Genomic DNA, 18,510 nt, shown 5'->3' on the forward strand with positions numbered 1-18,510 from the left:
ACCACCCATCGCTCCGCCAATAAGACTAACAAAATTTAAACAGAGAAAGTACTAAATGAGTCAAATAACTAAAAATGTAATTTTATAAGAAATTTTGTCAATGTAACGTTTCCTGGTCCACTGGAAAAGCCACCGGCCCAGATAATATTAATGTCGAAATACTTAATTTAATTGCAGACAACGAAAGTAAAAGCCTCGACTTAATAACAGCACTATTCAATAAGATATATGACACAGGTAAAATCCAATCCCTTACACTGCGATGACTATCGAATATTAATGTCTCATGTCTTTAAAACTTTTCTCAGAATCATTCATACGCAAATTTACAAGAAGTATGAGTTTCAGATGAGTGACACTCAATTTGGATTTCGAAATCGATTGGGAACACGAGAAGGTCTTTTTACCTTAAATATGTTAACACAACCATGCAGAGACATGAATATAGATGTATACGCATGTTTTATTAATTATCGAAAAGCATTTGACTGCGTTAACTATCGAAAGATGATCGAAATTCTGAGAACAACTGGAATCGACGAACAAGACTTGCGAATTATCTCAGAACTATATTGGCATCAAAAGGCAACAATTGAAATAGAGCACACAACATCCGAAGATATGCGAATCCGACGAGGAGTGCGACAAGGTTGCGTCTTATCACCACTATTATTTAATCTGTATTCGGAATCTATATTCAGAAAAGCATTAGACGAGGTTCAAGGTGGAATCAGGACTCAGCATAGACAACATCAACAACATGGATGAGAACATTTGGGGTCAGGGATACAAGATCGTCATGAAGAAGTTCCATGCGTATTCTCCTTACGAAATGCCTATGGACAAGAAGCTTGAGGTAACAAGAGAGCTCTTTCCGGACGGCAGATGTCATGGTGTATGGAGGGATGAAGGAGCTGAGCGGGCTGTACCCTTTACCATGGATGAACTTATCGAGGCATTGGGTTCACTGAAGACTCGTAGGTCCCCCGGACTAGATCAGGTACCACCTGAGGCGATGAAGGGTCTAGGACGGGTGTTACCTGTGTAGCTTCTGAAACACATGAATGCACTGCTGGAAGCACAAACCTTTCCTGAGCTTTGGAGAACATCGAGGTTAATACTGCTTCCCAAAGCTAGGGAAAAGTATCGCCCCATCTGTCTTCTTCCATGCATCAGTAAGCTGTATGAAAGGATGCTGCGAGTACGCATAGACGACATGATTGAGAGGTCAGGTGGTTTATCTCGAAGGCAATTTGGTTTTTGTAAAGGGAAAAGCACGATTGATGCAATCATGAGTGTACTCGAAGCATTGCGCAACAGAGGGGATGAACATCAATAGCTGGGCGGCCCTGCTGTTGTTTGATGTTGAGAATGCATTCAATTTCAGTGGAACGAGGTAATAAAAGCAATGGAGGAGAAATAATGTCCTGGTTACCTGATGAATGTGGTGGGGGAGTATCTGTCCGAGAGAAGGATTATGGTGGAAAAGGGCACGATCGTGGACGTGACGGCTGGGGTACCCCAGGGATCTGTCTTGGGCCCGACGCTATGGAATCTGGCATATGATGGGGTTATGCACTGTGAATAACGCCGCTCGGACTGAAACTTGCGACAGAGAAAACCGAAGCCATCATTCTGAAGGGGACAAGGAACAGGCAAAATATTGACCTGTGGACTGTGGCCACAGGCGACTGGATTATTTCCTGACGCAGGTGCTCACAGAACACGGGTGTTTTAAGGCCTACCTCTATAGGATCGGAAAGGCTGATACAGATGAATGCCTATACTGCGGATACTCGGACACCGTGACACATACGATGTTAGATTGCAGCAGATGGATAGTGGAAAGGAACAGAATGGAGAGAGAAACAGTGTCTCAATTTTGTTACAGTGAGAGAAATGATTAAGAGAATGATTGAAAATAAATTAGGTTGGACTAACATACACAGCTATATCCGTGCAGTGATCAAGAAAAAGGAAGAGGAGAAGACAGCTGGACCAACGCTAAAGGTAAGAGTGAATGATGCTGAAAGGTGAAGCTAGAAAACTGGGTCACACTGTATGAGTTAAAATGCGTGAGTCAGACTGTGGGGAAGGAGGAAATGCCCATCTGGGAATGATGCCGAACTAGGAGCGATGAGTGTCTTATACGCGCTACCTAGAACGAGACAGGGAGCCTCCTTGCTGATGAATAGAGTGTGGATGTGTATGAATGGAAAATGAATGAATAAAGGTAGTGCTTCGGAAGTGATGCCGGCCTTACAGCGGCCATTCCGCTTCCGGATCGCTGGATGACAGAGGAGGGTCTGGTTTAGCAGGTAGGCGTTCGGCGTAGACTCGGCGACGAGAGGGCATTTTAAAGTACCTCAAGAACTATCGCCGGGAGTACGAAGAACGAATCCTGCACTAAAGTTAGTCAGGCGGCGTCCTGGACTGAGATGCCTTTCGAAGATTCCAGACCCCCCCTAATAGCAAGCAACGCACAAGAACTACTAAATAGAATAAATGCGGTAATTCGTCATAGCGAAATGTTCGGTTTACATCTAAATGTTTCCAAAACTAAAATTCTAGTATTTTCAAAGATACCAACAAACGTACATTTGTATGCCAAGCGACAAATAATAGAACAGGTAACTTCCATAAAATATTTGGAAGCAAATATCAACACTCAGTGGAACCCAAAAAAAGAAATCCTATCAAGAATCGAACAAGCGAGAAACACACTCATAAACATGAAAACATGTTTTACAAGATCAGACCTTAGTTTAGAGCTCAGAATTCAAATTATCAGATGTTACGTTTTCTCTGTTTTGAACAGATGCCTTTGAAATGTATATATACAGACGGATGGTGAGAATTCCATGGATACAAAAAGTTACCAATGGTGAGGTACTTCGGCAGGGCAAACGATCAGTTGAAAGACGCCGGAACTCGTAGCTGAAAGATCTGAGGAGATGGTTTGATCGCTCATCCACAGAAATCTTTCGTGCAGCAGTTTCCAAAGCTATAATTGCCGTTTGGATCGCCAACCTTCGAAAGGTAAAGGCGCAATAAGAAGAAGAACGTTTCCTGACACTGCACACCAAACAAGCAATCAAATTATCTGGGATATATCCCTGCTAATATGAGTTATAAAATTAGATGAGAGAGAATTAGAAAATATGGACACCAACTTGTTAAAAGGTATACACAACGCAATAATGGAGAATCATAATAAATTAATGCTCAATTAAAAAATCAGGATGTATTTTTTGAAGAAACACACATACAAATACTACACAGCGCATCATATTCTTATGATCTGAATGTATATTACTCTTAATAAATTAGATAAAAAATGGCATAAAAATCTCTTCCAGGTTTACTTCATAGTAGGGAAAACGTGTGTAAGTAAAAATCAGGTAAGTACATAAATAATTAGTTAAATCACTTACTGTAATACTTTTTGATCTGATGCCTCCTTCTTGGCTCGAGTATCTTGGAGTTCACGTCGTAATTCTAGGGCTTCCCTTTCTAATTCAATTACTTGCCGGGCCGTATTAGAACTATTACCATTTGAGGATACACTTTCTTCTTGCCTACATTTAAATAGTAATAAATAGTAAAATATTTTTACTGAGTACAAATTATAAATGAATGGAACATGACATGAAATTAAAATTTACAGTAGAGCCTTATATACTTTCGTATTCTATAATCATCGTATCCTATAATCAATATACGGGAGGCACATGTCGACAGAGACACAAGTGGACAGTTGATTTTTTTCCGTCTAGATTTCTTTTCGAGTAGTTCTAACTCACTCTCCTAGGAGGCACTGGTGATATAGTTCTATTCTTAGACAAGGAAAGAGAAGGAAAGCGTAATCGTATAGAATTGACTGAAGCCTAAATGGGCACCAACCGGCACAAAAAAAGTTGCCAGTTCATATTTTATTTCTTCAGTAGATTGAAAATAATGTATATGTATATATATATATATATATATATATATATATATATATATATATATATATATATATATATATAATCAATAATAAATAAATAGATTTTTTTTATTTATAATTTAAAGCTGATATAGGTAATGATCACTTTTTGAAGATGATTTTGTCATTACATATTTTTTAGTAGATTGATATAGTGTTTCAGTAAATCAGTCAATTTAAGGTGAAATCAGTAGAGCTGGTAACCCTGTAGAGAGGTAAAGATAGTTCAAACACTCCTGACCATGGAGGTGCGCGAAGGCGGAGTCAAATTCACGTAAAGGCAGAAAGATTCTATTGTAAGTGGAATTATACAGCATAGTACAATGCGTTTCGCATGGAAGTGGGGACTAAACCAAATTTCGTCTACTGCGCCGTGGTCATGAGTGCTTGCACTATCTCTAGTAATGGGCAAGTAGTTACAAAACATGGCGGTCACATCGAAACTGGCTTCACTTTTCGAAGGTTTATTAAATGAACGTTACCTGTCCTCTCTCTTTCCTTGTCTAAGGTTCTACAGCAAGAAATCAATTCAATGTCAGTTGCCATTTGTTTGTCTCACGAGGTTGTATTACTTTTGCCGCGTAAAAGTAAATAAACAGTTTTTTAGAGATTGTAATATTATTTAGTGACATTTTGTGTTTCCTTGTAAAGTGCATCGTATTTTGAATAGTGTCATATTTGATATCAGATAAGTTTCTACAGTTTTGTTCTAGTCATAACCTAAAAACAGATATCCGGTACTTTTAAAAACTATGCATACGAAGCAGATGTGGACAGCATACAGGGGAACAAGTGGACAGTGTCCACTTGTACCCCATAGGTTCTTGTAAAACAAAACAACCTAAAAAATCTTTTTTTTACCTTACAGTTCGAAATAATGGTGAGGACCTACATCAGAAAAACTGATAGAAGTAATATTCTTGAAAACGTAGTAGTTCAGACCATTTGCGATATAAACAATGGTAACGGATCAATCAGAAACGTAGCAGAGAGATATAGATTGAAGACGTCCATGTTACATAAAAGATTAAAAAAAACTGAATAAAAAAAATATACTTAAATGATACGAAAATATCCGAAATAAAGTTTTCATCAAAATATACATCACAGTAGATTTTTTTAAATGAAGAAGGGGACAGTCTAATAAATTATATTCTTCAATCTTCGAAGTTACAGTATGGATTAACCTACTTTCAAATTCGAACATTCGCATATGAATATGCTCTGAAGCTTGAAAAAAATGTGCCAAAGTCATAGCCGGAAAATCATTTTGCTGGAATTGAGTAGATGAAGGGTTTCATGAAGCGTAACAATAATTTATCTTTGTGAAAACCTGAGTCTACGAGTGTAGCCAGAAACATCAGTTTTAATAAAGTTAACGTAGACATGTTTTTTGATTACTTAGAGACTGTTTACAAAACGTACAAATTTACTAGTGATAGAATCGTGGACGTAGATGAAAGCGGAGAGAACACTGTTCTGCAAATGCCAAAAGTGGTCGCAAATAAGGGCTGGAAGCAAGTGGGGCAAGCAGTTAGAGCAGAGAGAGGTGAGTAAGTGACGTTTGTTGGAATAATCATTGCCAATGCAAATGCTATTCCACCTGTTTATATTTTCCACGAGTGCGATTTAAAGAGTCATTCCTGACAAGCTCCAGGAAGCAGCATTGGTTTTGCTTCTCCAAGTGGTTGGATGACCACCAACGAGGGATTCCTCGAAGTTGAAAAGCATATTAAAAAACAGCACGTTTCTAAGGAAAACCCTGCGTTAATACTTTTGGATAACCATAATACACATGCAACGTTAGATGTTATATTGTATTGCAGGGAAAATGGTTTAGTACTCTTAACGTTTCCTCCTCACACAACACCTTGTTTGCACCCACTAGATGTGTATGTATTTGGCCCTTTTAAGGGTCGTCGTCGTGAAGCATTCAACTTATGTATGTCTACATATCCGGGAAAAGCTATAACAATTTATGACATTGCACATCTAACAGCTCCAGCCTAAAACATTATTTCTGGGTTTTTAAAAGTTGAAGTTACGAAGTCAGTAATGTATCGCAGCGAGATACCACAACTGATGATTACCTAAATCTCCGTACACTCTCTAATTCCGAAATGCCTTCTACATCATCATAGACAAATGTTCAACCACAAGTCAACGTTTTAACTACCGAAAACAAAGGTCCAAAATTGTAATTATTTCCGATGTAAAACTTACTCCGGAACAAATTCGTTCATATCCAAAGCCGTGTGAATAAGTTCTAAGGAAGGAAGGAAGAAAAAAAATTCAACCATTCTGACCGCTACACCAGAAAAAAATTGATTAGAAAATGAAATAAGAGAAAAGGAGGAAAAGTAGAAACTGGCTCAGGAAAGAAAGGTAAGCAAAATAGAAAAGAAAAAATCCAAATCCCATATTCGCAAAGTTTTTGATGAGGAGACATCAGAAAGCGAAATTAAGAAGTATTGCGAAGAATCAGATGATAGGCTTAAGTTGAGACTGAAGATGGTAAAGATTTTGGATTGGATCTTACGAATATCCAGAAAGGGGATTTTGTTCTCATTAAATTTGCAACAAAAAAACACTCAAATTCTTTGTTGGTCAGATCGAAAAGGAACTAGGAGTCAGAATTTTTAGTAATTTTTTTAAAAATGATGCCGCGACAACATTTTGTATTTCCAGATCAGAAGGATGAAAGTCATATTTCTGCAAACGATATTATTAGAAAATTGCCAGCTCCTGAAACAAAAATTGGGACAGCAAGATCCAGCTCCTTCTTTAGGTTTTCCGTTAATTTTCATGGGTATATTATGGGATAATTCAATGTATTGTTAAATAAATATTAAATTAAAAATTGCACTTACAAAAAAAATGTTATTATTTTATTTGTATCAAAACTTATGTCCATATGTGCCCCGTAGAAAATATTGTCTTGCCCATATGTGCCCCGTAGAAAATATTGTCTTGCCCACATGTGCCCCTAAGGGAGACTAATTACATCTACTCTAATTATTGTCAGATTTAAATGTACACAAAGACTCACGAATATGTGAATCTTACATTGAAGAAGCCGATACAATGAATCTCATTTTGCGGTATAAATTTTGTTTTAATTTGTCCAAATGTGCCCCTCTCTCCCCTACAGTAATTATGTCCTCAGTCTCTTATCCAACAAGAGCCATTGAAAACTACAACTTCTTGCAAAAGTATTTAGAGACATAGAAAATCAATATAAACAGTACATTTAAGATTTACAATAGGAAGAGACTTTTGACCGTCAGTAAAATAGATAATTCCTATAGCCCCATTACACACCATTTTATTTTTGATATATATATATATATATATAAATATATATATATATATATATTGATTTATAGTATCAGCAATCGGTCTGTTAATAAATTATTGATACTATAAATCAATATTTAAAACAGTACGGTCGAAAAATAATTTGAAATATATACTCGTATATATATATATATATATATATATATATATATATATATATATATATATATATATATATATATATATATATATATTATTGTGATATTTAAAGTCTTGGTGCGCCAAGGAATAATTAGCTAATTAATTTTTGATTAATTAAAATTATTTCAATGATGTGATTATGACTCTATCACAATTTTTAATTCTTTTATCTCAGGGTTAAAATTCGTGCTTCAATATCTATGCTATTACATGTGAAAGGTAAGGTCCAGAAAATACCGGAATAATAAAAAACACATATGATCTAACACTATATATTGAAAAAAAATTAATGAAATAATTCACACTCAAAAGTTTTCAATAAACAAATCTCATATAAGGATTCTCAAAATTTTGTTCTCCGTACGTGAACAATCAAAATTAATGGTACAAACAATATTAATTGAAAACTCAAAATCCAAACTATTCTAACTCTCCTAATCAAAATATTTATATCCTTTCTAAATTACGTGTAAAAAATTGTGTTATCAATAAAAGAAAAAAAACTTGCAGAAACAAAATATCTCTCTCTGATGATGAGTGGTCCAAATCCTTGTTCCTTGTAGACTATATTATCTCCTCTCAACCGCTCCCTATGTAATCAGCAATCGTACAACAGATTGTTGCAAGTATATCGTCTTTAATGATCTCCTTCAAAAACACAAATCATTCAAATTATGATAGCCTTTCTCCTCTCGATAAACTGAATCTCTCGTTGGCCCGAGTGAAAAATGACTCTTGGAATATCTTCTCTTTACGATAAACTGAATCTCTCGTTGGCCTGAACAGTGACTCTTGGAATATAAGTAGGAAAATATGACTTACAATATTTTGCTGCTCCAGCTTCTGTCAGATACACTAACTCCACAAAAACTCACTAACATTCAACACTACTGCTTGCTACCTCTCAGGAACCGCCAGAGAACAATCCTTGTTCCTCTTACAGATTTGGAAAACCAACTCTCTGCTATCTTTTGTCTCTCCTCAATCTCGCTAAACTTTCTCCCACACACTTATCCCACCTTTTTCAATCTCCGCCAATCACAACTCGTCACAATTCCCCCATTTCTTCATTTCGATAACAAACAAATTTTTACCTATAATTATAAATTTCCTAAAACTTATTTACAAATAATATTTTTCTATAAATCTTAAAACTAACAAAAACCTCTTTCTAAAATATCTTCTATTGTCTTTAATCACTGCACTAATGCATTTGTAAAAACCCGTTTCAATTTGTCTTTTGTTTCACTTAAACTTATGCGGGTCACTCAAGTTTAACAAAGAAATGATTGATGTAAAGCTTACATTTTGTTTGGTACAGGTAATTCAAGGATTTAATAACTTTCCTTCTCCGAAATGTTTGTTGGATATTATCCTACTTATCTGAATTATTTTAATGTTTTTGAACTTTGAAATATTTTTAAACAAACCAATATTTTTCTCGATTTTACATATCATAACAATATATATACGAGTATATATTTCAAATTATTATATATATATATATATATATATATATATATATATATATAATTTTGGTTTCGTTTTCAAATTATCGAATTTTCCTGAATGGCAAAATTAATTTCTGTATTAATATCATACCATTTATATTAATTGTGAAACCAGTAACAATATCAATTTATTATTCGTATAAGGTAGGGCAATTCGGTCGATAGGGAGATTGCGTAGGAATGAAGGGGCGATCTAAGCTTGTTTGTTTAATATCTTCTGTGGAATTTATTGCATCATGATAAGACATGTTCCAGTGCCCTATCAGCTTTGAACCGACCGCAGACGTGGAAGTGGGTTGCGTGCGTTACGGACATGATTCCAGAGAAAACTTGACGATAATAATTACCGTATTTAGATAGACGTGAAAATTGTAGCTAAAATGTGTAAAATTAGGAATTATTTCAAGGGTTTATTTTGATTACAATTTTTTAAAGCGGCTGTATCTAAATATATTTTGTATCTCAAGTCAATTATTTATCTACACGTACAATTTATTTATTAACTTTTTCGTTAATTTATTTTAGTAATAATTGTATATATTATTTATTTTAAAGATTTCTCTCATTATTTAATTTAACATTCTCAGACTGCTAACCAAATTGTGATGTGTTATAGAATTACAATCACTTTAACAAGGGCGGTCGACGTAATATTATGAGAGTGAGACACAGCCCATTCTGACGGTACACACGATACGATAATTTACTCGAAACGATATTGTAATCGAATCGAGACAGCCCGTTCAGATGGTATGTACGATACGATAATTTATTCAAAACGAAATATTATCGAACCAAATATCTTTAGCCAAAGTCCTAGTTAATTTGTGGCAACGTTGAATAATGAATGTCAATACGTTTGTTACGCTGTATTGGTATCTAAAATGCCAAAAACGACGAAACAGAAGGTATTGGAAGCATCTGGAAAAATGTACTACTGATATAAACTTATCAAAATGTTCACGTCCACTGTACCATGTGGTACCTATACACTAGTAGTCATAGGCAATAAACAACTAATTAAAAAATTCCCTTTTTACATAGTACCTACCTACGCTTTTTTGGTATTCGAATCGTGTCGACGGTTGATACGAATTTTTTACCATGTCACGACATATGGATTGCAGTGAAAAAATCCAATGTAAATTTCGATGTATCCGGTAAAATTTCCGAGCGTGATATACGATCGCAAAGTCTAAACACGCCCATTTAAAAACTATGTGGCACTGACCAATTCGACATTTTTATCGATTCGAACAAAAATTCGAATCTCCAATAAATGCCGCGGTAAAACATGGTGGTCAGATGCCGCGTATAGCGTTATACCGTACGTCGCATATGTATGCTTGTATAGTAGTTGCACGCTGCATTCAGCGTAAAATAAGAGACTACATCCATGGTTTATTATATAAAGCATTCAGGCGCTACGTATGGCGTAATGCTGTACGCGACGTACAGCGTTTATCAGAGACCACCGTCTAAGGGATGTAATAAAATGATAAGAAGTAATTACAGCGTAAAGAGAATAAACATAATACTAAATACATTACTAGGATTGGCAGACAATACAAAAAAATGTAAAAATATAGTCAGATGACATTTTAAAGGGCGTTTAATATTGTCTCCGAGGGTATCCTAATCTTCTCTGAATTGATATTAGTGTAAAATTATTATTTAAATAGCAATTATTTGGTTGAGGCTTTTTTCAATTGAAATGGTTAGACGATTAGTTGGAACCATTCCAACTCTTAAATAATAGAAAAAAATGTAGTCTACATGCTACAAGTTCGGTTTTTACTCTCAGTAACATTTTCAACTCCAGTGATCACGAAGGTCACACAATTGCTTCACTTCTTCCAATCCCTCTATTCGTACATTTTTCTTTTCCTTCAATAAATAAAGATACAACAATCGATTTCTGAAAATACCAGCCCAGAAAATAACATTTTGTTGATGTTGCGTATGCTGTTCTCAAAAAAATATGCAGGTTTTCGTCAATCTAATAACGAAAATTTGTTTTATTTGATGAAGATTCATCGCCGAAACAAATATTCCGCAGAATATGAGGGATCACATTGATTTGGTCAGATTTCACAAAACCGTATTTTTCTATCAAGCTCATCGCCATAGAATTCTTGAAGTATCACTATTTTATAAGAATGAAACATTCATTTTTAATATTTTCTTACAGTCGCTTGTGACATTCCCGTATGTTCACCTACTGTTCGTAGGAAACTAGTGGGATATGCAATAAATGTTTCCAAAATCTCAAAATTTGAACTCTCATTTAGTTCTTGCCGGTTATTTCTTCTTTTATTTACTACCAAACCACTTTCAGATAACTTTGCTACCAAGATTGCCACCATTCACGCAAACTTTCCAACCTCTCCAATAATGGAAGAGAGTATGTTGTTAATTTTCTGGATATGCAACCATTGTTTGTTTGTTTCCTGTGGAATGGGAGATTGTTGCAGACATTTCGTCAAAATAATATTTGGCATTCTCGATACTTCCAAAATAGGGAACAACATTCCACATGACTCTTATAATAATGACACATTATTTGTGGACTCTTGTGGGCCATCTCTTTTTATCTCATGTACATTTTATTCCAATCCAACAAGTAGGGATGCAATGCTGTCAGGAAAGGCAGTGTCCTATACTTACTGCGCGAAGACTTTAATCTCCCACAATTCGTCAGCTCTCCACACATTTTAGGGAACGCTTTTCCCCCTGGGCACAATAGTGTTACTGTCTATGGCAGTAGTAGCGACTCAAATCTCAGTTTGAACTTTGATAAGGTCGAGTTTTCCAGGACCATATATGTAAATATTAATAAATACGTGAATACTATGCCGTTGGACTTTTGAATTTCTAATTTGTGTTTTCGAGATTTAAGTGTTCAAAACCAGTGCTAAGGCTATCTATTATATCTATTATAGCTACTATTAGATATTAGATAACAGACAACTTCAGTACGATATTTCTTGGTATTCATAGCATTAGAGCAAACATTGAAGCACTGAAGACTTGAAGGAAAAGAGTTTCAAACTTAATAATTTTGTCAAAAATTATCTAGAAATGACATTTGAAACTGACACTATTATTGCAAATAAGATAAGGAGGTAAGTTTGGATGAATATTTTGAAAAGTAATAGTTTAAGTATTTACAGTTAGTGTTAAAGAATATTGTGGAAATATAAGATGTGTGCATTAGGGTTAGACCAAAAAATGGAAGAACGCACACTATTAAAATGAACAAGAACAGAACTAAAAAGAGCAACAAATACATGTTAAAGATATGATAATTCATAGAAAGATTAAAGAAACAAAAAATTAAAATAAAAAACAGTATGTATTGTTTATGTATTAGATGACATATAGATGACTATAAGTTCATTAAAGATATAAGCAAAAGAGAACAAAAAAGTTCTAGGGAAAAACAGTTAGTGGTATATTTGTGAAGGAGATTAATATTAATATCACCAAGGTAATAATTAACTTACCTATGCCCTGATAAATTAATGTTCATCAATTGTTCTTCCAGTTTAGATATTCTTTCATTGTTCTTATGTTTTTCCGATAGAAAATGCATGTGGTTCTGAAATGAAGAAATAAATACTCTGTAGCTAAGAATAGAAGATAAGAGAAATAACGTGATATAAAAAATAATAATATTCAAGGATGTCATTAATCATATTTCCCTTAAGTTCCAAAATGTATTTATTCAAAAATAGAACAAGATGTCAATGCTGGAGCCATTCTTACTGAGTATGGTTAATTTGAGGCATTCTGACCAAAAAAATCTCTTAATGAATATAATTAAATATAGGCAGAAAGATATGTGGAGTATTTTGAAAATATTAATTTGTATGTGATTAGTGAGCATTTAAAATAAATAGTTCAATTTTTGACAAAATAAGGATTTTGAAAATATCAATTGTATGTGATTACGAGAGCATTTAAAATCAATAATTCAATTTTTGACAAATCATTTGTTAATAAATCATGTTAGATTGACGTATCGAAAATCTCATATATATTTTTCTTCAGAATGTTATTTTAAAGATATGATTAAAATTTTAAGGGAATAGAATTAAAATTGTTGGACTTTTACTGAGTACCATTTTAAAAAATCATTTTTGTAGAACATCTTTAAAATTTTGAGATCTCATCAGCTACCGCTATACTAACATAATTTTGTTTCAAAATGCTTCAACTAAACACAAAATCCTTAAAATATCTGTTAGTATGTTAGATAAGTTGGAGATCAAAAGGAAAGTTATTAACACTACCCTTCCCAGAGGTATTTAGGTGTCTCAGGGTAAGTAGTGTGCTCAGGAAAGGGATTTTAATTTCAAATAACAAAATATTTAAAGGTATAAAAAATTTCCCCCTTATTCTAGAAAGTTCAAAGCATTTTCTTAAGTCAATAACAAGAAACCGATTTTTGAAAATTCTACAAGGCTCTTTAGAATTAAACAAAGAAGATTGCATAAATTTACTTTAAATTTATTGAGATATCTTTCACCTAAAAAAGTTACCATCATAAAAGTAGAGAGCTACAACCTGGTTGTCCCTGATTGCACAAAAGATATTAAAATTCGCACAATAATTCATTATCTTCTTGACATTTTATCATTACAAATTCTATTCATTTATTATAGTCTGTTTTCTTTAAACTTTGAACTGTGGTGTAAGAATAGGAATGAAATTTTTGTTTTTTTTTTAATTTGCTTTTACAAATGCTTCGGGATAAGCAGCATAATAACCAAGAATATTAATTCAGGACCCTAGAAGTAAAAGGGTTTAAGTGACATTTTTGTAAATATTGAGATAACTGCTTCGCCGAACTGGAAATCTCTCATTCTATTTGGAGGTAAAGAAATCTAAGCGATAAGTCTAACAGGTGCTGCGTTCTAGTGACAAGTTACTTAAACTCCAAGCCAACTAAGAGTAGGGCTTGGAAGAGAAGAGGTACAGGTGCACTTGTACCCCAGTTCCACTGTGTCAGACTGTTAGTTGAGTTTGTTATCATTTTGGTTGAGTAGTAATATTATAGCTCCTCTAAAACAATATTAATATTAGTTAATATTGCTTTAGAGATTATTAAATTATAGTATAACTTTATTGTAAACTGCAGTGTTTTACGTTATTGTAAATTACAGTGTTTTTAAGAAGAGTTCGTTTTTTTAAGATTTAAAGGACATGGATGTACGTAACCTAAAAACTGAACGTAAGTTAAAAAAAAGTCCCCTAAGGCGTGGCATGCCATAGGCTTAGAACGGCTACATGCATAAAAGACGAAAGAAATCACCCACGAACAAAATTTCTGAGAGGCGAATTGAAATCATAAAAGAGCCTATTAATAAATTGCCTAGGTACACAAGCCACTACACTAGAAATAAGACTCCGAAGGGGAGGTATCTTCCTCAGGAGTGTTAATTTGAAAATAATGTACAAACTTTATCGTGATTTCCGTAAGGATGAAAAACAGGAAGAACCTGTAAAGGAAAGCTTTTACAGGAATATTTTTAATACTCAGTTCAACCTTAGTGTCAAAAGGCCAAGTACAGACATATGTGACAAATTTCAGATAAAAATAAATCACGGTTTGGCGGAGAAAAGCTTTAGCTCAGAGAGAAAAAGACTTACACTTGCGTAAGGTGGAAGTCATAAGAACAGCAAAAGATGAGTGTCATGACCTAAAGGATGCTAGCAAAGTTGGGATCATCTTCGACTTGCAAAAAACTATGCCAACTCCTAATGTGTAAACTTCGCATATTATTTAAGGCAACTATAGACATATAACTTAGGGGTCCATAACCTACAGACTAAAACGACCCATTTCTTTTTGTGACATGAAGGTCAGGCGTCACGTGGATCTTAGAAAATATCATCTTGTCTCCTAAAATATATAGAAGCCTCCCCCCATCTGTGCTACTATGACACGCTCGCCCTTCCAGGCGAAAATGTCGATGGCCATCTGCACAATCTCTATGAGGAAATTCCCTGTGTAGGTGTGTTACCCGATGCAGTACGAAAGGCTGTTTCATACGCCAATCCTGGACCCTGCGTGTCAAGTTTAAACATTGACGCAAATAATAGGGTAAACCAAAACCTATTAGGTTATCGCTCCCTCGGCATACGCCATCCAAAAGCTACAAATCTAGCTTTCTCTAATGGAGTACAACCTGCTGAATTCCAGTGCTACCCATCCGATACTGGCTTCAACTTCAACTTTCTGAATACCATTTCCAACACATTGAGCACAACCAAGATGTTTAAAATATCTGACGTCGTGTTCAGTACCCTGAGTGAAACAGGCGCTATATCGCAAACTATGATATCCCGTCCCTTAGTTCAGGCCCAGCGTCAAAACGTTAAAGGTGAGACGCGCCCTACCTCTTTAACTCAAGAGGACCCAGCTCAATAATCCCCAACTCCGAACTAACCAAGACTAGGGGAGTTAACAATGTAGACACCACTTGGGGCTGCATCTGTTTTGTATTTAGTGACAATTGTGGAGGCCAAAACAAGAGTTGGGTTGGGCAGTCAAATTTTGGCTCTACATTGTAAGAAACACTAATATTCAAACAGTAGATCATCGCTTGTTTATAAGTGGGCATTCTTATAATGAGTCTATCAAACCAAAACTTTCCTTTGATGAAGTTAAAAAAGAAAAGAATTAAAAAGGACATGTATGTACCTCAACATTGGATGGAGCTGGTCACTTTCTACAAGTAGAAAGTTCTTTACAGTACAGATGAAAAATGACGATTTAGTGAGCTATCTGTGAGACCCACTCGAGCTGGCAAAGATTCTGTCCTGCCAGATCTCTTGCCAGTACCGATTGACATAAGGCCTCTCAATAAGCAAGCTTAATATTCAAATCTTCAACAGTTACTCAGCTACGTGTCTACAATCTACCATGAGTTCTTCACAAATCTGCGACATGATGATCAACAAGCTGGAGAACTAGCAAACTCAGAAGAAGAAAAAGTTGAAAATGACATTTACATTTTTAACTTTATGTTGCATTTCTTAGGAGTAAAGGGGTACAAGTGCTACTTAGCAACCTAAAAATAGCTTCAAATTTGGTAAAGTCAATCAAATTATGAGTTTTTGTTATAAAAAATAATAATAATGCCTGCAGCTAAACCGGAGAAGAAAAACTAGCATTATATAATCATGGCAATTACAGTGAATGTTCAACTTTGAACAGCGTTTACTCAAAATTTACGTTTTGTCATTTATACCCCTTTACTTCTAGGGTCCTCAAATGTACGATCATTATTATCAAAAATAGGTTTTGCTTTGTTAACTTTTTATTAAAAAAAACCAAAATGTATTAAATTTTTAAGTAATCTCTTCACAGTGTCACAGGTAGTTCATGGTCAACCTGGATGTCTTGTAGCAAATAGAGCACATGTTCTAGTAATAATTGTCACATTCTCCATGTATTAAAAGTACATGTATGTATTCTTCACTGTTTAATTCTTAAAATCTTAACAAGCCATTTTTATCATTTTGCAAAAGTGCCAATAACCACAAATAATCACAATTACGACATATTCATACACAGCCTGTTAGAATAAAACAATAAATATCTTATCTTAACATTAAACCATAATTATCTTCAAAATTATTAATTTTAGGTATAGAGAACCCTAATGCTATTTGAAAGACAACTGATTTCTGTTTTTATTAAGATTATAATATACAGGGTGTTTAATTTTAAATTATTGACTTAAGTACTAGCATGTGAAATTTAAAGAAATGGCATATCATTTGTGAACACCTCAAATTAGCAATTTGATTTCGATATGAATTCCTGAAAGAACATTACCTATTTTTTGTATGCAAAAGTTTTCAAGACATTCTGTTAATAAATAAATGAGCTATTAACTTTTAAAAGTTTGTCTCTAAGTATCTGTTAAATTGAAAAAAAATGAATAGCTCAAAAATATGAAGTTTTGCCCTATGATACTTTATACAAATTTTATCTAGAATTTTATGCAGAATCTAAACACACAATAATATACAGGGTGTTCCATTTAAAATAATAATATTGCTGTTCACTTTGGGTATAACCAGAAGGAGCATGTCTGTGAAAATATTTTCTTTAAGTTTGGCATAAATTGAAACACCCCATAAACCAACTTTCATAAATATCGTGTAAGTAGTTTCTGACATATATAGGTAGTGTAAGCTCGTTGTGACACACCATGCATATTATGTAGAAATAAGATATCAAAAATTAAAGGAATAACTATAGTGTTTGAATTATCTGTTACTTACATTAGAATTAGATCAGCTGCAATACTTTAAATATTTGTTTTTAGTAAAGTCTCAAAGTATGTCTTAAATCATATATCTGCACACAATTTTGTTACTTACTTATTTTTGGTACTTACCAAACCTAATTGTTGTTGCTGTTCTTCTAACATATGCTTAACTCTAGCTAAAAAAGCATCTTCTCGTACCCTAGCTGCATCCCTAACTTCTCTTATTATATCTGCTAATACACCAGGCTCATAATCTCTATCATATGGCTTAAAACTATTTTGTTGCTTCAATAAATTCATTTCTACTTTTAGCTCCATAACTTCTCTAGATAACCGGCGATTACTGTCTTTTAAAGAGTTCATTTGAGATTTTAATTTATGTATTACACTGTCTTCTACAGAATTTGTACTTGAATCACTATCATTGGGCAAACCAGGATCTGAGAACCGTCTCTTCATTGCAACTTCGTCTGGTTGCATGTGAGCAGCTGGTAAACTTGAATATTCAATATCTTCATTAAATTCTGAGCCATGAAGTGTTTTTGGGGTACTCATATTGGGTAAAAAATTTCCACAACTTAAAGAGTGATTGGACAAAGACATCAGCTGCTGAATGTTCATACCGTTTGTGACTGAATAATTCGACACATTTGGTAAATTCAAATTGCATGCGTGGGAAGGCACTGGTAAATAGTTACAATGAGAAACTGAGTTCAACTCAAAAAAATTACCGTTTTGATTGAAATTCTTTTTCTGATTTTTCTTACGACGTACCACGCTTGGAGGATTATTACTATTTTCGGGGGACATTTTAAGGATTATTTATATAATAATATATCAAAATATTGAAACACTTAAAAAAATAAACAAACTTTGACAACAGCTCAGTTCATAACCTACTTTTGTTTAGGATATTTTGACTTTTGACCCTTCTGTGTGTTGTGGCCTCTTACTATGTAAGAATGTAGTTTTGCCTGGTTCCCTTAACCATGGCCGTCTTTATTGTGAAACTTGTGAGCCTTAAAGACGGTCATGCTTTAACAGATTTACGGGGGCCGTGCAAGATTTTTATCTCTTTCATATCTTTAGATAAATTGGTTGTTTGCTTGTAATTTATTGTGTGATTACTATTTATCGTCCATTATCTATTCATTTATCATTATAGATTTCCCTTAATTGTGTCATCCATTGTGTGTTCTGTTTGTCTCTTCCACAATGGACCAGTGGG

The 18,510-nt window shown here is 34.3% G+C and overlaps 1 protein-coding gene across 1 annotated transcript in view; it reads right to left on the reverse strand.

Annotated features, from left to right (window-relative positions):
- The window catches only part of LOC140432586 (uncharacterized), a 30,788-nt gene extending 12,618 nt beyond the window's left edge, over positions 1 to 18,170 (reverse strand). Inside the window, exons 1-3 of the mRNA XM_072520591.1 lie at positions 17,412 to 18,170; positions 12,501 to 12,595; positions 3,435 to 3,578 (exon numbers count right to left, since the gene is read on the reverse strand). Coding sequence (XP_072376692.1) covers positions 3,435 to 3,578; positions 12,501 to 12,595; positions 17,412 to 18,092 — 920 coding nt within the window. The 5' untranslated portion in view covers positions 18,093 to 18,170. The remainder of the gene's footprint in view (positions 1 to 3,434; positions 3,579 to 12,500; positions 12,596 to 17,411) is intronic.
- Between the last annotated feature and the right edge of the window lie 340 nt (positions 18,171 to 18,510).

The sequence above is a fragment of the Diabrotica undecimpunctata genome, chromosome 1 (genome assembly GCF_040954645.1).
Source record: "Diabrotica undecimpunctata isolate CICGRU chromosome 1, icDiaUnde3, whole genome shotgun sequence".
NCBI lineage: Eukaryota > Metazoa > Arthropoda > Insecta > Coleoptera > Chrysomelidae > Diabrotica > Diabrotica undecimpunctata.